Source organism: Lissotriton vulgaris, chromosome 3_1, assembly GCF_964263255.1.
Source record: "Lissotriton vulgaris chromosome 3_1, aLisVul1.2, whole genome shotgun sequence".
NCBI lineage: Eukaryota > Metazoa > Chordata > Amphibia > Caudata > Salamandridae > Lissotriton > Lissotriton vulgaris.
In genome coordinates, this window is record NC_141689.1 from 1,245,273,493 (window position 1) to 1,245,297,299 (window position 23,807).

The window sequence follows — 23,807 nt, forward strand, 5'->3', positions numbered from 1 at the left end:
CTACACAAGTACATTAAATATTTGCTAACTCAATAGCAGTTCAGGTTATACTAGCACATCTCACTAAACCAATGGGACCAATCTAACCTTACCATGCTCACATACACCTAGAATGGCAACAAAGCCACTTTTTAGGATAAGATGCCACAAAACACAAGTAATCTCAAGCTGTGTATTGGACGATGCACACCCAAGAAGAACCAAACAAACAGCAATGAGCAGCTGGGCATGCATCCCTACACAATGCTCCACACGAATCAATAAAAAGAAATAGGTGGCAATGCAAATGCTACTTACCAGTATGCACCTGTTCTTGGCATGTAGGGCTGCTGACATTCATATCTGTGCATAGATCGCCACCTAGTGTTGGGTCCGGATGATTGCACATTGTTGTCCTGGAAGAGTCTTCGAAGTATCACGAGATAGGTGGCTCCTCCCCTGGACTACAGTGCGCATGGGCATCGCCTCCATCCCCAGATTGTTTTTAGCCATTGGCAGAGATGGAGTGAAGAATGTGAGTGATGACCATGCTATGAGCATATGTATATATATGAATGAATACTGCAGCTGCTACAGGCGCCGGGGAGGAGGGTGGGCGATATGAATGTCAGCAGCCCTACATGCCAAGAACAGATGCATACTGGTAAGTAGCATTTGCAGTTCGAGGCATGTGGGCTGCTGAATTCATATCTGTGCATAGAATATATAGCAGTCCCTCCATTATCGGCGGCCACCCGTGCCAGCTGCAGCGGTCTGAAAAAGTGTTTTTAGAACAGCTTGACCAACAGCTGCCTGCTGTTTGGAATGCACGTCTAGACAGTAGTGCTTAGTGAAAGTATGTGTGGAAGACCATGTGGCTGCTCTACAGATATCTTCTAAGGGAATGTTACCTAGGAAAGCCATAGAGGCCCCCAGCTTCCTGGTGGAGTGGGCCCTCGGTGGGATAGTGAGGGTGCGCTTAGCTTTAGCGTAACAGATCTGAATGCACTTCACTATCCACCTAGCAATCCCTGCTTTTGAGATAGCGTTTCCCTTGTGGTGTGTGGCAAAAGCAACAAAAAGTTGCTTGCTTTTGCGAAAATCTTTTGTCCTGTCTACATAATACATCAAGGCCCTCTTAACATCAAGGGTGTGGAGCATGCGCTCCGCCAGCGTCTCCGGGTTTTGGAAAAACACCGGCAATTCAATTGTCTGGTTTAAGTGGAATTGGGATACCACTTTGGGTAGGAATTTAGGGTTAGTGCGGAGCACCACCCTGTTAGCATGTACCTGGAAGAAAGGTTCTTGGATGGTGAGCGCCTGCAGCTCGCTAACCCTCCGTAGCGATGTAATTGCTAACCTTCCAAGTCAGAAACTGAAGCTCACAAGAGTGCAGTGGCTCAAAGGGAGGACCCATCAGCCTCGTAAGAACCACATTGAGGTTCCATTCTGGAGCTGGTGGGGTCCTTGGTGGAATGACCCTTTTGAGTCCTTCCAGAAAGGCCTTGATAGCAGGGACCTTGAAGAGTGACAGGTGTTGTCTATTCTGGAGGTATGCTGCCATAGCAGACAGGTGAATGCGGATGGAAGAGTATGCCAGATTGCATTGATACAGGTGGGAAAGATAGCAAATGATGTTTTGAATGGAAGCATCTAGAGGGTCAATATTGTGGTTAGCGCAGTAGATGACAAACCTCTTCCATTTAGCCGCATAACAAGCTCTGGTAGTGGGCTTCCTTGCCTCCCGAATGATGTTCATGCAATCGGGAGGAAGATTGAGGTAGCCAAACTCTAGGACTTCAGGAGCCAGATCGCCAGGTTGAGCTGTTGCGGATCTGGGTGCTGAATGTCGCCATGGCTCAGCGTCAGAAGGCTGGGAGTGAGATGAAGCCTTTGATGCGGCACCGTGGACAGTTCTAGAAACGTGGTGTACCATGGTTGGCGCGCCCACGTCGGAGCAACCAGGATGAGAGTCATCGAGTGCTGCCTGAGCTTGCGTGCCACCAGCGGTATCAGAGGTGCTGGGGGAAAAGCGTACGCAAATCTGCCTGACCAGTTCATCCACATCGCATTGCCCTGTGACTGGGGGTGTGGGAATCTGGCGGCGAAGCTTTGGCATTTTGCGTTCTCCCTTGTTGCGAACAGGTCTATCTCTGGATGACCCCACCTTTGGAGGTACGGTTGGAGTACTGATGGATGTATCTCCCACCCGTGCATCTGATGGCTGTGCCTGCTGAGCAGATCCGCCATTTGATTGTCCTTGCCCGGGAGATGCTCCGCCATGAGGAAGATGTTCCTCTGAATGGCCCACTTCCACATGCTCTGAGCCAGATGAGACAGCTGTGGAGAGTGTGTGCCTCCCTGCTTCTGAATGTAGTACATGGCCGTCATGTTGTCCGTCCGGATCAACACGACTTTGTTGCACAGATGTACTTTGAACGCCTTCAAGGCCATGAAGATTGCCATCAGTTCCAACACATTGATGCGCATCTTCCTTTGCTGTAGTGTCCATAGTCCCTGCACTGTGTACTGGAGTACATGCGCTCCCCATCCCTGGAGAGAGGCGTCCGTCGTCAGGATAATCTGTGGGACAGGCTCTTGGAATGGTCGGCCCTTGCAAAGGTTGTGTGGATTCCACCAATGCAGAGAGTTGTATGCCCGACCGCTCACCAACACTAGGTCTGTCAGTTGCCCATGAGCCTGAGTCCACTGACGTGCAAGGCACTCCTGAAGCGGACGCATATGTAGTCTCGCGTGCGGGACAATGGAGATGCAGGAGGCCATCATGCCTATCAACTGCATGAACACCTTCGCTGGAAGCGAGTGTTGGGGTCTGAATCGTTGGATCAGCGCCTGGATACTGGCGATTCTCACTGAATTTGGCTGCGCGGTGGCTGCCAGAGTGTTGATTGTCGCGCCCAGGTACTGTCGCACGTGGGCGGGCTGGAGATGGGACTTTGGGTAGTTCAGAGAGAATCCCAGATCGTGCAGGAGATGAATGGTGCGTGACACGTGGTTGACGCACTGCTGTTCTGTCCTTGCTTGAATGAGCCAGTCGTACAGGTAGGGAAAGACGTGGACGTGCTGACGACGGAGATGCGCTGCCACAGTCGCTAGGCACTTGGTAAACACTCTCGGTGCCGTGGTGACCCCGAACGGCAGAACCCTGAACTGGTAATGCTGGTCTAATATCGTGAATCTGAGATACTTCCTGTGGGAAGGATGCAGGGGGATATGAAAATAGGCATCTTTCAGATCCAGCGTAGCCAGGAAGTCCCCCTGTTGAAGCAGGGGAAGCACCTGCTGCAACGTGAGCATATGGAAGTGCTCCGAGAGGATGTACCAGTTCAGGGCCCTGAGGTCCAGGATCGGCCTGAGGGATCCGTCCTTCTTGGGAATCAGAAAATACAGGGAGTAAACCCCTGTTCCCCGCTCTTGCAATGGAACGAGCTCTATTGCCCCTTTTTGCAGCATGACAAGAACTTCTTGCTGCAACAAGGTCAAGTGCTCGCCTGACATAGGACGGCTCCTTGGGGGTATGTCCGGTGGAATGGACGTAAGCTCTAGACAGTACCCGTACTGGATAATAGACCTCACCCACCTGTCCGTGGTGATGGTTTTCCACGCCGGCAGGAACTGCTGGAGTCTCCCCCCGACCGGTGTTGCATGGTCGGGGGGCAGTGACAAGACGTCACTGTTTGTTGGTGGTGGTGGACCTGGAACTATTGTTTCCACGTCCCCTGCCCTTGACATTATTGCCTCTGTAACCACCTCGACCCTTGTTGTTATACGAGGCTTGGGTGTTACTTTTGTAGTATGGGGTTGACTGGGACGCCTGTCCCCTTGAGGTGCCTCTGCAGTTTGAGCGGTGAAAGGAACCACTCCGAAACTGCTGACTTTGTAGAGCCCCCATAGACTTGGCAGTTTCCGTATCTTTTTTCATTTTCTCCAGTGTGGCATCCACCTCAGGGCCAAACAGGTGGTCAGGATTCACTGTTTGATTGAGGATCGTAGTTTGGATGTCGGGTTTGAACCCCGAAATTCTAAGCCAGGCATGGCGTTGAAGCAGCACACTGGTATTGATAGCCCTGGAGGCTGTGTCTGCCACATCCAGTGCACATTTGATGGATGCATTCGTAATGAGTTTACCCTCCTGAATGAGCATCTCCCCCGCCTCCTTGTATTGGTCAGGCAAGTGTTGCAGTATGGCCTCTAATGTGTCATAATGGGCCCTATCATAACGTGCAAGTAATGCTTGGGTGTTAGATATTCTCCAGATATTAGCTGCCTGTGCAGCAATTCGTTTGCCTGAGGCCTCAAAGACCTTGGACTCTTTGTCCGGGGGGGGGAGCATCACCAGTAGTTTGAGAGTTCGCCCTCTTCCGAGCGTTGGAAACAACCAAGGAGTCCAATGGCAAGTGTCCCTTGATATATGTAGGATCCGTGGGCGCTGCCTTATATTTCCTGTCGATGCGAGGGTTGACCACACGCGCTCGGGTGGGCTCCTTGAAAACCTCCGTTGCATGTTTCAGCACCCCCTTAAGCATCGGTAGCGTTTTGACAGACTTTTCGGCTACCGAGAAGGTGTCGAACAAGAAGTCCACATCCACGGGGTCCGAGTGCAGCTCGACGTCGTGGTTAGCAGCAGCTCTCTCTATCAGAGCATTGAAGGCCGCCGAGTCCTCAGACGGGGACGTCTTGGCCGCGAAAAGTTGAGTGTCCTGAGCCGACTGCGGGTCCTCCGCGTCGCCTCCGGCGGACCACGGTACGTGCTCCTCCTCCGGATCCGAGTACGCCGGATAGTTGTACTCGTCACCTTCCTCGTCCGCATCGGCTGCAGCGGAATGCGTCGGCGAGTGTCCTAGGGTTAGCGGGGACACAGGTTCCACCAAAGCCGGAGAGTCCTCGGAGTCCCTTTTGTTTTTAAGAGGAATCTTAAAGGGTTCCAACGTCGGCTCCGTCGTGATCTTCCGTTTGAGGAGCGACAGCTTTCCGGTGTTGGCGTCGATTATTACCGCACGCCGTTCCTCTTCCGCAAGCGGCTGGAGACGCAGCTTCGACACCGCCAAGGCAGCCTTCGGCGTTAACACCTCCCTCGAGGGTCCGCCCTGTTTCGGTGCGAAGGCCTTCGGCGCCGACTTGGGCGGCAGGGTGAAACGGATAGGCGTTTGCTCCCTCGTAGGCTTAGGCGTCGGCTTCGGCGCACTGGTATCCTGTGAGGGAACCACACTGGCCTTTCGAATCCGCTGCAAGGATTCCGCTACCTTCTTTGTCCAGGCCGGAGAGGGCTGGGCCAGTTCGAGCGACCCCTCATCTTCGAGAGCCTGTGCGCCGGCAGGCACCGTCTTCGGGGCCGACGCCCCGTGCCTATGCGCGTCGTCGCCCTGACGCTTCTTCGAAGCAGTCTTCGGGTCCGCGACCCCTTTTGGCGCCGACGCAGCCGCGTCGGAGGACTTCGCCTTCGGCGCCGACCCCGAGGGCTTCGGGTCAGCCATTTTGGCGTGGCTCTTCAAGTCGGCCATTTTGGTTTTCTTGGAAGTTGACACCTCCAGAACCTTCTTCACCTGCGCCACTTTCACTTTCGGTTTCGCATCCGAGGATGCGTGACCAGTTGGCTTCACTTTCGTTTTCTTCGACGTAAGTGATGGGTCATAAGTGTCCGTGAACGGGCCCGGAGGCGGGGACGTAGGACTCATAGTTAGATCTTGGGTAAGGCCCGAAGGCGATCCCTCGACCTGGGCCGTATGAAGGGGAACAACCCCTGAGTCAGGTTGGGGATGCTCTTCCTCCGAGCTATCCCCCATCGTGGTAAAAGTTTGTTCGTCGTCCCCTACCTCGTCGGTGACTTCGTCAAAGTTCTCCTCACCCGCGTCGTAGGCCTCTCCCTCGGATGCGGGATTAGAGTCCGAACCTTGCACGTCGTCTTCCTCGACATATTCTTGGAAAATGTCGTCAGGCGGGGGCGCCGTGGCCGATAGCCTAGCCTGGAGCCTATTGGCTCGACGAATCTTCAAAGTCTTCTTGCTCCTGAATTTCGAACACGCCATGCAGGTGTCCTCGCGGTGATCCGGCGACAAGCAGGTATTGCACACCGGGTGCACGTCGAGGTGCGAGTATTTAGAGTGACACAACGGGCACTTCTTAAACGGAGTTCGCTCCATAGCAAGAGTGTAGTACAGGCCCGACCGCGCCGAAAGCACGTGGAAGGGCAGCAAGAGATCGGAGCTGAGAGTCAGAAAGAAACGCGTACGCAACTATACCGACGCCCAGCCTAAAGACCTTTTGGTCTCGAGTAGAAGTTGAACAACTATCGGTTCCGACAGAGGGAACCGAAACACATCCGAACCCAATGGCGGAAAAAAACAATCTGGGGATGGAGGCGATGCCCATGCGCACTGTAGTCCAGGGGAGGAGCCACCTATCTCGTGATACTTCGAAGACTCTTCCAGGACAACAATGTGCAATCATCCGGACCCGACACTAGGTGGCGATCTATGCACAGATATGAATTCAGCAGCCCACATGCCTCGAACCTCTCTGATATATTACATCACTGAACAATACATTAGTCTTCCTCAACCCAGTGCGAAAATCACAAGAAGACTTTGTTTCTGAACAAATTTAAAGTCTACCTCCGTCAAATTATCAGTACCCCAAGGCACTTCTCACTCACTCTCCATTATGTGAGAAGTAATATACAAACGCCCAACTGGTAACTGAATGCTTAAAGACCCAAAGCTGTGGCTGACATCATGTATTTTAAATCAAGAAAGTATAAATGAAGTACTTATAAAAGACACACTGCACCTCAAATCTTAAACTCATGGCATAACTTCTGGCAGGCACAATATAAACATATCCTCTGTTTAGGGATAATGGTTACCAGAAGGAAAATTACCACACATAGAATCAATAACTTTTAAGAAAAAAGTTTTTCCAGGATAGCAAATTATGTAAGGGACAAGAATCGTACGGGAGACTGAGTTTACATATACATTAAAGATGAACAAACAATTTAGAGGAAATTATATTGAGGGGGAAAAATCAACGCTGGCTTAGGTACAATTAATGATGGGAATGGAATAACCTGTATTTGTAAGATGGATATAAAACTGTTCAATAGTTGGTGAAATATAAAAAAAATGCTTTTCCGCGGCTATTGTAGGCACCAGCCTTACAGCTTCACCACAAATAACCACAATAGAAGGTTATATTAGAACAATGTCCTAAACATGGTCATACTGCTAGGGAAAAGGAAGTGCACAAACTGTAAATTATCCATTTGCTGAACGATCCAAAAATTGTTTGAATGCAAATGTGAAAGTTAGTTGCACTTAATTAAATAAAGAATAACAATCTAGTTCTATTATTGAGTAGAAAGCTTACAGGCATGCAAACAATTTTAAAAGTCTTACTTACGCAGGATGGCATCGTTAATGTCTGTTCTCTCTGGGTCAAGGGAATCTTCAACGCATGCCTCTTTCCCTTTATAAATCTTGAGCAAAGTGTCAGGATTGACAATCTGATAACCTGTTATTTTAAAAAAGAGAACAGATGAGCATTAGAATTTTCATTCTTAAAGTCTCTGTAAGAAAATGCGCCCTAGGTCCTGCAAACAGAAGGGCGGCGAAAATATCTGAGATAGGGGTAGGGTTCTGTCAAGGTGGAGGGCACCTCGTTTGTATTGTCATTGTAGAAGTAATGGCATGGACCGTTCTTAGGGGGCAGTGGGTTACCGTAGTGCTTTTTCCTGTTCTCATATGCAGAGGTGCATTTATATGCCATTCATGGGTCATTTCACACTGGAACTATGGCCAAGGGTAAGTAGCCCAGCTGCCTTCGGGGATGTGACAGAGCAGTTCAATAGTATTCTAACTTCTTCTGCAGAGACTGGTCAGGACCAACAAGAATCCACACGTTTGCGGGACCAAAGAGGCATTAACTAAAAGACTGGCAGGAAAATGCTGCTTGCTTGGCATTTTTGCCCCCAAATAGATTTTCATGTGGTTTCTCACTGCTTTTTAAGACTTAACTTAGGATCAGCTGATTTCCAACTAGGGATGCACTAAACCTTCAAATATGGAACTTAGACATGCACCTGGAGAGGAGACAATGCAATAGTGATCCAGTCAGGTGCACACATGGATTCTCTCAAATCAAGTTTCCCACTCTGACCTGAAAGTGGGGAACTTGAATGAGGGAAATGTGGGAAGTCTCTTGTTATTGTGGCCCAACAGGGAGACACTGAAACTGAATTCCTTTTACAGTCCCGCCCAGCCACAGCGAAAAAGGGAAGATGAAACTGCGGCCAGTAGAGGTACATAGAACATGTATCCAACAAACCAACAAAGCTCCTAGACACAAATAAAGGGAATTCCAAAATTAAAGTGCTATTAAGAGAATTCTGAAAATGATGTGAACGAATACCACACTTCAGCAGCAGGCAAGTCCCCTATGGCAACCAGTAGACAAAGGTGTGGGCACTGGCACCTTTATCTACATGAAATTAATGTACTGATTTTATGGAGTACTGGCACAATAAAATGAAATGATTTAGACAGGTGTGGAGGGACAGAGCGAGTTCTTACACTCCTCACTTCCTGCACAGGCACTTGTAACAGGCTGGCCCTACCCGAAGTGAAACCTCCCCAACAATGAGCCTCAGAAAGTCCAAAAGCATTGACTGCACCTTTGAACGACAGGCATGGACAGATTTCCCGTGATGTGCACTCTCTCTCTCTCCTCGTGTACATTAACCCCTTCAACCTAAGTATACAGTCGAGACGTTAAAATGGTGAACACAAATATGTGGCACAAACTTGCCAAAGCATTATAAAACATTCTGGTCTATTTTGTAGATATTCTCCATCTGAAATACATATTTCTGCTGAAAGACTGGATGGTTGTGTACTTTGTAATTAATTTATAAAACAACTGCTTGCACTCTAGGTTTCTGAGTGGCTTGCCTTTACTATACTGCTCCTCGCTGCTGTTCCCGCCGTCCTCTCACACCCTGTAACACCCCTTAGGTGAAGCCCTATCGAAGCCCCGTCGAGGCACAAAGAGGTTCCCGCGGTCTCCACAGCCCCCGCTGCTACGGGACTTCCAGCACCTCCCCCTCCATAGCTTGTAGCTCCGGAACTGGAGATAGTGAGAGCTGCGTTGCGACCTGTGCTTTTTTGTGCTTTATGACCTTTTTGACGGCCCGCTCTGTGCAGCACCTCACAGCACTTTCCAGCAGAGGGCACTGACCTCTCTAACGCCGCTCCGCAGCCTTCCTCATGGCCCAGTAAGTTATAGTGGCTTATACTGGGCGTGGCTGGTGACTGCAGGTGCTGCTGTCGCTGTGGGAGTTGTGAGGCGTTGTGAGGCTGGGTCTCTCGGAGGGCCTGTGGAGCCTGTGAAGAGGGCGGTGTCGTCCGCGCACTGTAGAGTTGCAGTTTCTGTGTCTTCGTTTTTGACGTAGCAGCTGGAGGAGGACGCGAGGAGCTGCAGGAGCCTTGTTGATCCTCTGCGCCTGTGGTAAGTGGCAGTGGCAAGAGGCGAGTGTGCCAGCAACAGGTGCAGCCAGCACAAAAACAGTCACACAGCTATTGCAGCAAGAATGTGCCCACAAAGAGGCGGCTCAAATAAACTAGGGGGCAGCCGGTGTTCCTCCTGTGCGCCCCGCTGTGTGCCCTATTTACCGGCATTGAACATCTCTATTGCTAAAAACTGAGCGCAGGAGCAACTCTTTGGTGTGAGAGTCCGTTCCCCGTTTGGTAGTTTGCCAGGAAACCTCAGGAAGGCGTGGGGGGTGAGAGCGTAACCCCATTAGCGGGGGCCACTAAGTGTTGTGCCCAGAAGAGTTCGCAGAAGCGGCCCAACTAAGTTGGGAGCTGTTAGATCTGGAGGTCTCTAGTTGGCAATGGTATTCCCCTTTGTCCAAACAGGGACCCTTACTTCTAAGTCAGGATAAGGGGATTATACTCCTTAATAACCCCTGCTCACCCCCTTGGTAGCATGGCAAGAGCAGACAGGCTTATCTCAGAGGCAGTGTGTTAAGCATTTGTGAGTATACACAGTAATACAGTGAAAACACTACAGATGGACACAACAAAGGTTTTATAAAAATAAGTATTCTTAATATAGACTTAACACAAGAACACAAACGACAAAAATACTATACTTAAGATTGCTTAAAGATGATAAAATGTTGCTTAGTTCAAGTTGATGATAAATGCGACACAGTTCTCAAAGTACCTGGATGCGTAAAGCAAAGTGAACAAAAGGCTCGCAAAAGGGGAGATGTGTCGGTTCTGTGATACGGGGAAATGATGCGTCGTGCCTCAATGCATGCTCAGAGTAGGGATGTGTTGTGATCCTTACCAGTGCGGGGTTGATGCATAGGTTCTCAGTTTGCGGGCCCTTTGCAGTGCGCAAGATGGCCCCTTGATGCGATGCGATGATCCGGTTGCGATGTGAGAAGATAGCGTGTTTGAAGCGGCGATGCGACTGCGATGCGTAGACGCCCTGGCAGCCTTGCGACGACTCTGTACTTCGAGCTGCGACAGGCCCTACGACACGCTTCTTCTGTGATGCGACAGCAGGCAGCTTTCACGAAGACACGCTTTCTGGGAGATGCGGTGGCGGCACGCTTCTCGGGCGGTGCGAAGATTTCAGCTGCGGCAGCGACACGCGTCCTCTCGATGCGTCACGCTTCCAGTTCCCAGCGACACGCAAATATCTGTAGATGGAATTCCCAGCAAGGAAATTCAGAGGGGAGCTCGGGATGAAGTATTTTGTCCCTTTGGCTTCAGCAGGAGGCAAGCACAGTTCAAGCCCTTGGAGAATATTCTGTAGATGATGAAAGTCCTTAAAAAGTTCCTTCTCCTTTTCTTGGCAATGAGGCAACCACTGCAGGCCAACCCAGAAAACAGCACACTGGCAGAGGGGCAGTAGGACTCCTGCAGCTTCCTTGGTTCTTCTCCTTGGCAAAAGGTTTCTTGTTCCAGAAGTGATCTGAAGTTCTTGGGACTGGGTCCCAATATTTATACCCCAAACTCCTTTGTTCTCTGAAGGCAGAGAGGCCTCTGCCTGGTCCAAACCAGTTCCTGAGTACTTTGTTTACATGCCTCCTTCCTTCCTTTCACTGTGCAGGGCATAGACATCAGGCAAGCCGCAGAGGGTGGAGCCAGCATTGTAGAGGGAAGGCCCAGCCCTATTCAGGTCCCAGGTGCAACTCCTCTCTCCCATCTAAATGCAGACCTCTCTATTGACCACTGGGCTGCCCCAGCATGTCTCTTGGAATCCCCCAGCTCTGTCACTCACAAACCCAGACAAGGAATACACAACCTAGCACAGGCAAGCCTGGACAGTTAGGCAAGAAAATACCTACTTTCTAAAAGTGGTATTTTCAAACACAGAATAATAAAACCAACTTTACTAAAATATGTATTTTATCATTCTGAGTTCAGGCATATTAAATTCGAATTTCTACCATGTTCCCCGAGTCAGTTAGGATTATAAGAATGTAATAATCTGACTGCCCATTCTAGCCTATGGAGAACAGGTAGCCTTGCAATAGTGAAAAACGAAAATGGTTGTAATTCACTATTAGGAGATGCTACACACATCAGCGTATGTCCTACCTTATACTTTCTAATGAGAATATCAGTCAAAACGAATAGATCTAGACGAGAACCCGTATGGAAACCAGAAGCTTTTAAGGTATGGAATGACATTGATCAGACTGAGCTAACTGCTCTACTTAATAGGGCCCGGCCCTGTCTGTCCACTGATCCTAACACTGCCACACGTCAATTTCTGGAGTGGCTGGGCACTGCTACTGACTCCTTAGCCCCAACTAAAAAGCCTTCGAGAAATAGAACAACGCCATCGGCCCCGTGGTTCACAGAGGAACTACGCAAAAAGAAACAACTTTGCAGAAATAGGGAAAGGCATTGGCGCAGATCCTACAGTGCAGAAAGTAAGGCCAGCTACAAGGAAGCACTTGGGCAGTATAAAGCCCTCATTGTCGAAACCAAGAAAAAGTTTTTCACAGAACAGATCGATAACGCTAAAAACTCCAGTAAAAAACTGTACAAGATCTCCAAGATCCTAGCGGGAACCACGCCAGACTTAGCTCCGCCACAATCCCAAGTCTTCTGTGACTCATTGGCTAATTTCTTTTTCACCAAGGTGAACGATATATACCAAGCATTCTCTGTCAAAACGGTAATCAACTCACCCATGTCTGACAGCTGGACTCAAGATACCGAACTGCACCAGTTTACAGACCTTGGAGAAACACAAATTAATGACATCACTGCTTCCATTAAATCAGGATCAGCATTAGACCCCTGTCCACTCAAGGTCATCCGTTCGGTTATGGATTGTCTAGCTCCTGATATAGCCTTAATCTGTAATGCAATGTTGAGAACAGGGATATACCCGGACTCTCTTAAGAATACACTGGTTAAACCTCTTCTGAAGAAAGCCAACTTGGACAAGGAGCAACTAAAAAACTACCGCCCCATAGCCCGCCTACCTTTTCTAGCCAAGGTAGTTGAGAAGGCTATGAATACACAACTCTCCAAGTTTATAGAGAAGCACCAATTATTGGACAACACCCAATTTGGCTTCCGCAAGTACCATGGTACTGAGACTGCCTTAATCAAAGCAACAGAGGATATAAGAGTGATCCGGGATCAGGGAGGAACAGTGAAACTGGTATTGCTCGATCTATCCGCAGCCTTCGACACGGTTGACCACAAGATCCTGGTCGACTGTGTCGGAAAGATGGGCATTCGCCACACGGCAAAAAACTTGCTCTCCTCCTTCTTGGCCGGGAGAACGCAGGTGGTCACATTGGGGCATTTCCAATCAGACAAGCTGTCACTGCTGTGTGTGGTACCCCAAGGCTCATCCCTCAGTCCGACACTATTTAATATCTATGTGTCGGACCTGGCCTCTGTCATCAAGGCCCATGGGATGAGCCTTACCTCATACGCAGATGATACGCAGCTTGTGCTGGCCATTAATGGGGATGGAGAAAAGGTAGCAGAACATTTTCAAGGGGGCATGCGGGCGATTGGAGAGTGGATGGCCTCCAACTGCTTAAAACTAAATTCCGAAAAAACGAAGGTGGTCATTTTCGGACATCTCTCACCCAGTCACTACTGTCAGAAATCTTGGAGTGACTTTTGACGAGAACCTGAATTTTGTGGCCCATGCAAACAAAATAGCAGCCACCGCCCACCATAAACTCAGGCTGATTAAGAAAATTATGCCGTTCTTACCAACTGCAGCAGGTAAGACACTGGTAAGCTCCCTAGTGTTGTCCTCCCTCGACTACTGCAATGGATTATTTATCAATGCCCAAGCCAGAGTGACCAACAAAATGCAGACAATCCAGAACGCTGCAGCCCGTCTTCTGTCTGGAACCCCGAAGTTTATGCCAATCTCCGAGACCATAAGGGACCTCCATTGGCTCAAGATCCGGAATAGGATTAAGTTCAAAACGCTTTGCATAGTTTACAAAGCACTGCACAACCATGGTCCACATTTCCTGAAATCCCACCTTAGGTTCCATTCATCCACAAGATCGCTCTGATCCAATAACCTCAAACTTTTGCTGATACTACGAACCAAAACAGTCACCTGGGGCGATAGACGCTTCTTGGTGGCTGCTCCTAGATTGTGGAATTCTCTGCCAGCAGCCATCAGAGAAAGCCCGTCCTTGATGCAATTCCGCAGAAAAATAAAGACCTGGCCATTTGGTGAAGAATAGCTGCCGACTCAGTCTCTGGATACCTCACGCACAGTATCTAGCGCCGAGACGCCTACGGGCATTTGTTCGCGCTGTATAAATTGCAAAAATAAATAAATAAATAAATACTTACAATGCACCTTGCCCTTGGGCCTACCATAGGGGTGTCTAATATGAAGCAAAGGGAAGGTTTAGTGACTGGCAAGTGGGTGCACTTGCCAAGTCGACATGGCAGTCACAGTCTGCACACAGGCCTTGCAGTGGCAGGCCTGAGACACACTTTACAAGCTGCTTCTATGGGTGGCACAACCAGTGCTGCAAGCCCACCAGCGATTCAGAAAAGGGGGTGGTGATGGACAGAGTGTCTGAATTAAGCAGACCACTCCTACCCAGTCCAAAGATCAGGGCTTGATCCATCACCGTTTTTTAGCTCACTGCACCATCCCAGTCAGAACCTGGCTACATGCAAATTAGTCTGTCCCTGGCCCAGTGCATCATGGGAACAGGGCAGACCAACCTACCAAGCCAATTCTTATACTGGAAAGGAAACAAGCTTCCGGGGACCGGTTTCTGGCATTACAGCCGTCTTCGACCCGGCTTGCTTGAATCCTGATGGTTCAGTGAGCAAGGGACTCACATCTGAGTATACCCTTCCACGCTTATGGTGGACAAAACGATTCAGAAAAGGGGGTGGTGATGGACAGAGTGTCTGAATTAAGCAGACCACTCCTACCCAGTCCAAATATCAGGGCTTGATCCATCACCGTTTTTTAGCTCACTGCACCATCCCAGTCAGAACCTGGCTACATGCAAATTAGTCTGTCCCTGGCCCAGTGCATCATGGGAACAGAGCAGACCAAACTACCAAGCCAATTCTTATACTGGAAAGGAAACAAGCTTCCGGGGACCGGTTTCTGGCATTACAGCCGTCTTCGGCCCGGCTTGCTTGAATCCTGATGGTGCAGTGAGCAAGGGACTCACATCTGAGTATACCCTTCCACGCTTATGGTGGACAAAACGATTCAGAAAAGGGGGTGGTGATGGACAGAGTGTCTGAATTAAGCAGACCACTCCTACCCAGTCCAAATATCAGGGCTTGATCCATCACCGTTTTTTAGCTCACTGCACCATCCCAGCTCAGAACCTGGCTACATGCAAATTAGTCTGTCCCTGGCCCAGTGCATCATGGGAACAGGGCAGACCAAACTACCAAGCCAATTCTTATACTGGAAAGGAAACAAGCTTCCAGGGACTGGTTTCTGGCATTACAGCCGTCTTTGGCCCGGCTTGCTTGAATCCTGATGGTGCAGTGAGCAACGGACTCACATCTGAGTATACCCTTCCACGCTTATGGTGGACAAAACGATTCAGAAAAGGGGGTGGTGATGGACAGAGTGTCTGAATTAAGCAGACCACTCCTACCCAGTCCAAAGATCAGGGATTGATCTATCACCGTTTTTTAGCTCACTGCACCATCCCAGCTCAGAACCTGGCTACATGCAAATTAGTCTGTCCCTGGCCCAGTGCATCATGGGAACAGGGCACACCAAACTACCAAGCCAATTCTTATACTGGAAAGGAAACAAGCTTCCGGGGACCGGTTTCTGGCATTACAGCCGTCTTTGGCCCAGCTTGCTTGAATCCTGATGGTGCAGTGAGCAAGGGACTCACATCTGAGTATACCCTTCCACGCTTATGGTGGACAAAACGATTCAGAAAAGGGGGTGGTGATGGACAGAGTGTCTGAATTAAGCAGACCACTCCTACCCAGTCCAAAGATCAGGGCTTGATCCATCACCGTTTTTTAGCTCACTGCACCATCCCAGCTCAGAAACTGGCTACATGCAAATTAGTCTGTCCCTGGCCCAGTGCATCATGGGAACAGGGCAGACCAAACTACCAAGCCAATTCTTATACTGGAAAGGAAACAAGCTTCCGGGGACCGGTTTCTGGCATTACAGCCGTCTTCGGCCCGGCTTGCTTGAATCCTGATGGTGCAGTGAGCAAGGGACTCACATCTGAGTATACCCTTCCACGCTTATGGTGGACAAAACGATTCAGAAAAGGGGGTGGTGATGGACAGAGTGTCTGAATTAAGCAGACCACTCCTACCCAGTCCAAAGATCAGGGCTTGATCCATCACCGTTTTTTAGCTCACTGCACCATCCCAGCTCAGAACCTGGCTACATGCAAATTAGTCTGTCCCTGGCCCAGGGCATCATGGGAACAGGGCAGACCAAACTACCAAGCCAATTCTTATACTGGAAAGGAAACAAGCTTCCGGGGACCGGTTTCTGGCATTACAGCCGTCTTCGGCCCGGCTTGCTTGAATCCTGATGGTGCAGTTAGCAAGGGACTCACATCTGAGTATACCCTTCCACGCTTATGGTGGACAAAATGATTCAGAAAAGGGGGTGGTGATGGACAGAGTGTCTGAATTAAGCAAACCACTCCTACCCAGTCCAAAGATCAGGGCTTGATCCATCACCGTTTTCTAGCTCACTGCACCATCCCAGCTCAGAACCTGGCTACATGCAAATTAGTCTGTCCCTGGCCCAGTGCATCATGGGAACAGGGCAGACCAAACTACCAAGCCAATTCTTATACTGGAGAGGAAACAAGCTTCCGGGGACCGGTTTCTGGCATTACAGCCGTCTTCGGCCCGGCTTGCTTGAATCCTGATGGCGCAGTGAGCACCCCACCAGCAGCATTTGATTTACAAGCACTGGGCACACATGGTGCACTGTACTAGGGGCTGACAGGTAAATCAAATAACCCAATCATGGAATCACTAATTAGTACGTTAATTTAACATAGGGAGCACTTGCACTGTGGCACTGAATAGCAGTGGCACAGTGCCCAAAGCATATAACCAGCAAAAACATATAAAACAGAGGAGGCAAAAGGAAGGGAGACTCACACCAATGATGCCTCGCGGCTCGCTAGTGAGACCTGTTCTTCCTCTCTTGGAGGTATAATCCTGGTTGAATCTACAGGGTAGCATTTTCATCGCTATACAGCCCTACAGCTCCTAGTCGTAGAAGTCTCACCACTATACAGCTCTACAGCCCACAGCTGTTGCAAGTCATTGCCAGAGTGTTTTCTTAGAGACTCGAAGCTGAAGTTTGTTGAAGCTTTACCCTTTTCCTAAGATTTAATTTGAGTTCTATCTAGAATTATGACCACAAAAAACTACGATCAGGGAAATTGGTATTTATAAGAGCTTGTAAAAAAAACAAAGCCAACCCTCTGAGGAATAAATCAGTTCAGATAAATACTCTAAAAGGATTTAATGCCATTTCCACCAATTTCTCAAAAAAGAGATAAACCAAAATAAGGAGGCAAATATGGAGTCTAAGTCTGAATCTCTACCCCAAAAGGTTGAAGGAGCACTGGAATCTACATCTCTATCTACCGTTTCTTCTCCTGGAAATAGAATGGTTGGGGTAAGAGATGCAGTTAGTCCTGAAAACAGAATGGAAGGCCCTTTACGTGAAATCTTTACTAGAGTAGATGACCTTATATTGGAGGATTTTACACTTCCTGACTTAAATATTAATTTAAATCACTTCTTGAGGGCTTCACAATTATCTAAGCCATGTACTTTTGCTATTGCTCATCTTCCAAAATCTCAAGTTCATCTTCCTGGTTCTCCCATTAAAATGCGACTTTTCAGTAGCACAACTAGCGGAGCGGATTCAATAGGCTCAAGAGCTTCCATCACTCCTAATTTGCGGTTTCTGACCACCCCCCCAAACAAGGAGTTTGATGATAAAATATTGATGTCGGAATCCTTGTTTTGTCTGGATTGAGTTTTATCTTCTATCTTAGCTCTTATGGGAAGATCCGTAAACAATTCTGACTATATCTTGAACTCACTTTTGTCATTGACTAAATCAATATATTCAGACCACATACAGCCAATCAGTAAGGCTTCCCTTCCTTCATCTGCTAAATCAAAATTTTGTTCAAAGACCCCTTCTCTATATCCACAGGTCTAATTTTAACTAATGAAATCTACTCAAACGAGCATTCCGAACTATTGAGACTTTGGTACTCAGGTGGATATGCCCCTTGGTTATTCAAAACAGAAAGTTAAAGAAAGTGTGGACTTCTTTGATGATTCCCAGTTCTTTTTGCTACAACAATTTTTTGAGCCTGTGGCTTTTATGTCACCCCCTGTTAACGCACCTCTCCCGATTACAGGAAAGGAAAAAGTTAACGTAGAACGTAAAGTCTATCCAAATTTGTTTTTTTAAACAGGGATAAATAAAAGTGATCAACTCGCCACGAAGGAAACAAAATCTGCTAGTAGAAAAGGGCCAAACCAATCCGTTTGTACTTTAATATAAATCTATCCTTGCCTCCGATCGCTGTAAAAGTTCAGAAGAGGGTAGAAGTTCAAGTGGAAATCTCACCAATGGACTCTAACCCACTTCAGCAGAACTCCAGTACTGCAATCTTGGTGTCAGAAGAAGCTACTTCCACAGATCCAAGTACTGCAGCAAGTGCAAAATGTAGTTTGAATCCTAACGCTGTATTATTTTCATCCGCTATTGGCAGTGATGTGATTTATAATCCTAAAAAACTCTCTAAGGGAGATTATTATGTTAGCACTAAGCCTTCTGCCCCCTTTAGTTGGATTTTGTATTTATTTTTGACCATGAGCTGCATATGAACAGGTCTTATTTATTGAGTTGTTTTGCTGAAATATTTGATTTAAAAATTATCCAGAGTAGTAATTTGGCTTTGGTTCAAGTTTTAAAATATAGCAATCTTGGGGGTGCCAGAGTGACGTTTCAATCTAAGGTGAAGTCCCATTTAATTATTGCAAATTCTGATAATCAACGGTGTTGTGGTATCGATGTCCTGGTCCCAAATGAGGAGAAAGCCCTTGAAAAAGAGTACATTATTAGACAGCTTCCCACCATAAAAGACCTAGTCTCTAGATGCTCACCATTTGGAAAGAGAAAGGATATTGAAGATCTCTCTCTGTAAGGATGGAAGGAGAGTTTCACTCCAACCAGAGGAAAAGATTGGTAGAGTATTATCTGTAGAGGAAGAAAACAAGAAATGGAGTTGGGTGACTAGGGCCCTGAATACAAATAGTTCAGAAGGCCTAAGGTTTGGGAACTCTTCCTAGCAAGGGCCCTAAATTGGTCTCCTGGAACGCAGCCGGCTTAAGCACAATATTTATCCAGACTGGCATCAAAAATGTTTTGTCTGCTAGAGAATTTTTGTTCTGTCCATAAAATGAAACAGTATACGCAAAACTTTTTAACTTTTTTGGGACTTTATGAATATATTTAAAATGTTCCTAATTAGACCCCTAGTATGGTTGGCTAAGCATTTATTAGTTTTCTTATACTGTTTTTAAAGCTCCAAGTTATGTCTTTTCGATCTTTGAAATTTATTTTTTTCACTTGCAGAAAATATATATATACAATTGTTGTCCACCTTCCGCTATTTGCACTAAACTAGGTTTTTCCATCTTAAATAAGTTCTAAGGGAAATATTTTTGCTGCTCTATGATGCACTTGCACTTTACATAAAATATATGGAGCTGCTACGATATGATATATTTCCAAATTTTATATTTAACAGGATCGGCAAGGATCAAATTCCCAAGGATTTGATCCTTCACTGTTTAGTATCTTAGGTATCTTTTCCATTGCTGCTATGCCGTTGCTGCTATATGATGTACTTTATTTAATGATTTGTCATTATTGTTGCTATATGATGCACTTTATTTAATAATCTGCCATTAGATGAAACTGCTTTCTTATGCTATTCTATCTAATTGCACATGTTCTAAAATTCTATATGGTGACATCATTTCGCTTTCTACAACTGGAGGGCCATATTGCTGCCTAAAATAATACAAAAAGCACAGTTGATGGACAGAATGTAGAACAGTGTCATACATTCACCCCAGTACAAGGATCTGGGCCTAAATCCATCGTTTTTTTGCACTCAACACCACCCTGGGTTAGACACTGGCTATATGCAAATCAGCTCTGACCCTGTGCCTCATGGGAACAGTCCAGTCCAAACTACCAAGCCATGTCTTTCCCAGACAGGAATCAAGCATCCAAGGACCGGTTTCTGGCTATCAGCCTTCATCAGCCTGGATAGCTTGACTCCAGTGGTGTGGAGAGCCTGGGACTCACGTCTGAGTATACCCACCACCAGTTGAGTACTTTTAGCCTCTGTTATTTATATATGTATTTATCTATGGTTTAGGAACCATACAATGCTCTTACAGTATTATTTTATCCTACTCTTTATACTGTATGCATTATATTTTATAAACAGTTTTACGATTGTAGCAGTTAATTTCTTATGCTTGAGAAAGAAGACTGTTCAATAAATCCTTTTATTGAAAACGCCCGTCTATCTATTTCTCTGCCACTCTGGTGAAACGAAGTATGCACGATTGACTGAGCGAAATATCTATCTATTGTTTCCATGAATCTGCAGATACGTTTTATCTTGGGGAAACAAAGTTGTCATGTTTATGGAGTTGTCAAAGACTAATCTCTTCTTGTAAATTCGAGAAAGTTTCTAGTGACCTCTGAGCTAGCTGGCACATACAATTAAGTCTAGTATATTCGATAGAGACCTAGTCGACCTCAGTCCTACGTCTAATCCATAGGATATACTATTCCAATGCGCAGAGCCTATTGGGAATATAGGAACTACACTACATGGCGCACAACGTTTGGTATGGCACTAATTTAACGCTAGATACTAGAGTAACTCTATTTCTATTTCTATTTAGGGTGTTTTGTAAAGCGCTTGGTGACGCCCAGCGGCGTGTCCCCGTGCTAAAGAGCAGATACTTACTGGAACCTACAGAAATGGAATACCTTACTGTTCGAATAGTGCAGTTTTAAGATAGGCCCTAAATATTAGTTCTGATGGTTCTAGTCGCAATGCTGTGGGTAGTTTGTTCCATCTAGAAGCTGCAAGGTACCTAAAGGATCTTCCGCCCATCCGTGCTCTAGACACCTTGGGGATAGCCAGGAGTCCTGAGCCGGAAGATCTCAGGGAGCGGGACGGCTCGTAAGACGTCAGCAGTTCTTTCAGAGGGAGAGGAGACCTCCCATTGATGATCCGATGGCACGTGCATAGTGCTTTGAATTCTACCCTGCTTCTGATCGGGAGCCAATGCAGAGACCGGAGGGCCGCTGAGGATGCGGCTCGTCTGGGTAGTCTAAGCACTAGTCGGGTAGCGGCATTCTGTAAGACCTGTAGGCGGCTCAAATTCTTCTCCAAGGTCCCTAAATAGAGAAGATTGCAATAGTCCATCTTTGATGTAACTAGTGCATGCACCAGGGTTTGACGGGCTCTTACAGGTAAAAACTTCAATGCCTTCCTGAGACTTTTTAGGGTCCCGAAGCATGATCCGACCACCCAATTGATCTGGGGGCCAAAGGTCAGGTCAGAATCGAACCAGATGCCCAAGTTCTTTGCTTTCTGGCACGGGATGGGTGTTGGACCTAGGCAAGATGGCCACCATGCCGACGTCCACGCCGATTGGCCTCCCACCACGACCAGCACCTCGGTCTTGCCTCCGTTAAGCTTGAGGCAAATGGCGGACATCCAGGCAGCAAGATCTTGCATGCAAGCTCTGAAGATGTCCGCCGAAAGACCGGGTGCGCGTGACAGGGAGATGACCAACTGCGTGTCGTCGGCATAAGACACCATTCGGAGGCCGTGACTCTCTACCAAGGTGGCAATCGGGGCGACATAAAGATTAAAAAGTGTTGGACTCAGGGACGAGCCCTGTGGCACCCCCTGGTCCAAAGCGATTCGCTCAGAGTAATGGCCACCTTGCCTCACTTGGAAGCCTCGGCCTACAAGAAATGAATAGATCCATTTCAGCGCTGCCCCTCGCACCCCACCTTTGTTCAGACACTGTAGCAAGATGGAATGAGCTACAGTGTCGAACGCTGCGCTGAGGTCTAAGAGGATTAAAGCCATGGTTTGTCCCTCGTCAGCACCTTGCCTGAGGGTTTCGGTAGCCCTGAGAAGGGCAGACTCCGAAGAATGACGGGGCCGAAACCCAAATTGGGTAGGGTGAAGAAGGTTGCTTTCCTCCACATGTTTCATTAGCTGTTTGTTTACCACCTTCTCTGCAACGTTAGAGAAATAAGGCAGCAGAGAAATGGGGCGTAAATTGTCCAGCTTCTCAAAGCTAATGTTGGGCTTCTTGCGGAGGGGAAGCACCACAGCCTGTTTCCAATCCTCAGGTTTAGAACTGGATCGGAAGGAGACATTTAGCAGGTGCCTGATGTAGGGTTCAAGTGTCTCCAGACTGTCACTCAACCTTTTTGGGGATACGGGATCTCGAGGGGAGCCAGATTTAACAGATCTGCAAATTTTAACTAAATCCTCCGGTAGGGGGATAGTGAAATGGAGCAGCGGATTTTGATCGACTTCCTCTCCTGCTGAGTCTGCAGGCTCTTCCGCTGCAGGTGGTATATCGGGAAAAGCAGAATAAATCTTTTTTTTTTGTAAATTTCTTTTTATTGTTGCATCATACGGATCATCAAGAAAAGCAGTGTGGCATTCCGGGGGGAGCGTCAACATTCCGCAACCCCCGTGTATACGCAACTTTTGAACACAGTAGTATACGGTAGTTATCATGACAAGATCATTTCGTGTTCCATCTTTTCACCCCAAACCCCTCCCTCCCAACTTCCACAAAGAACATCCCCGGGCAACTGAGAGACCTCTATCCGAGGCCCCCCTTCCCGCCCTCCACCTCCCCCCCCCCCCCCCCCCCAAGCAGCTCGTCCCCCATACCTCACCCCACCCCCGGATCCCAGTGTCTTCCACACCCCACATGGCAGAAGCCGTAAACATTAGTTCGACTCATCCTCCAGGCCCTCCAGGTTCAACAGGTGCAAATCGTTCGTACATGAGACCACCTCCGTGGTCAATATCGTAACCCTCACTCCCCCCCCCTCCACTGTTCACCCCCCTACTCGAGTCCGTGATAGTGCCGCCACTTGGCCCATATTTTTCGAAATTTCCTCGGGCACCCCCTCGCTTTGTACGTAACCCTCTCAGCTGCCATGTACATGTCTAGGCCTCGCCTCCAGTCATCCAGATTGGGCCTTCCTGGCGCCCCCCACATTCTAGCTATATCCCTCTTGGCGACTACCAGCGCCAACAACAGAAAGATAAGTGAGTGCCGTGTGACATCCACCTCAGTTGACATGCCCAGGAGTGCCAGCCTAGGGTCCCTGGGAACGTCAACCTCCAGAACTGCTGATAATTCAGTGAAGACCTCATTCCAGTACCCCTGAATCACGGAACAACCCCAGATAATGTGGTAAAAATCACCCTGAGGATGTTGGCACCGCAGGCATGAGGCATTAGCGCCCTCCCCATCCGGAAGAGTCGTGTCCTATCAAAGTACGCCCTGTGGAGAACCTTGAACTGGATGAGGCGAAGCCGTGATTTGATGGCCACTTCCCGAGGGTGCATGAGGATGAGTTCCCAATCCAGGTTTTCAAACGTGCCCACATCACCCTCCCATCTCTCCCTCAAAGCCTGTAGGTCTCCCAGCGTATTGTTTGTCAGTGTTCTGTAGATCATGGATACCGCCCCTCTATGTATCTGCTCCTGGAGCAGGCGTCCCTCAAGTGGTGCATATTGGGGAATGTCAGTAAGGGAGATGTTCTGTGCCCCCCACGCATGTCGTAATTGCAAGTATCGGAAGTATTGTGTGTTATGAAGACCAAAGTCCTGTTGCAGCGCCTGGAAGGTTTTTAGCTCTCCTCTCGCCACGACATCCCCGATCGTAGAGATGCCAATGTCATCCCACTGTTTGAATCCCCTCAGCTTGTGGAGTTCGGTCAGCCAGCTACAGGACCACAGGGGGGTTTGCCGGGTGGGTCTATTTTGCCATCCCATTTTCACCGTAGCTCTGCGCCACGCCGTTAGGGTGATTCTAGTCGCCGGGAGAAGCCTACGTCCTCCCTTACCTCCGTAGAGGAAGTGTAGCACCGTCTTTGCGCCCCATTTGGATTTTTCCAGCGCATAGGTCGGGTGATCTGCGGGGGCA

At 48.1% G+C, this 23,807-nt stretch overlaps 1 protein-coding gene across 1 annotated transcript in view; it reads right to left on the bottom strand.

Annotated features, from left to right (window-relative positions):
* Positions 1 to 23,807, bottom strand: part of LOC147727733 (uncharacterized) — a 152,426-nt gene that overhangs the window by 67,253 nt on the left and 61,366 nt on the right. Inside the window, exon 3 of the mRNA XM_086961731.1 lies at positions 7,399 to 7,509. Coding sequence (XP_086817857.1) covers positions 7,399 to 7,509 — 111 coding nt within the window. The remainder of the gene's footprint in view (positions 1 to 7,398; positions 7,510 to 23,807) is intronic.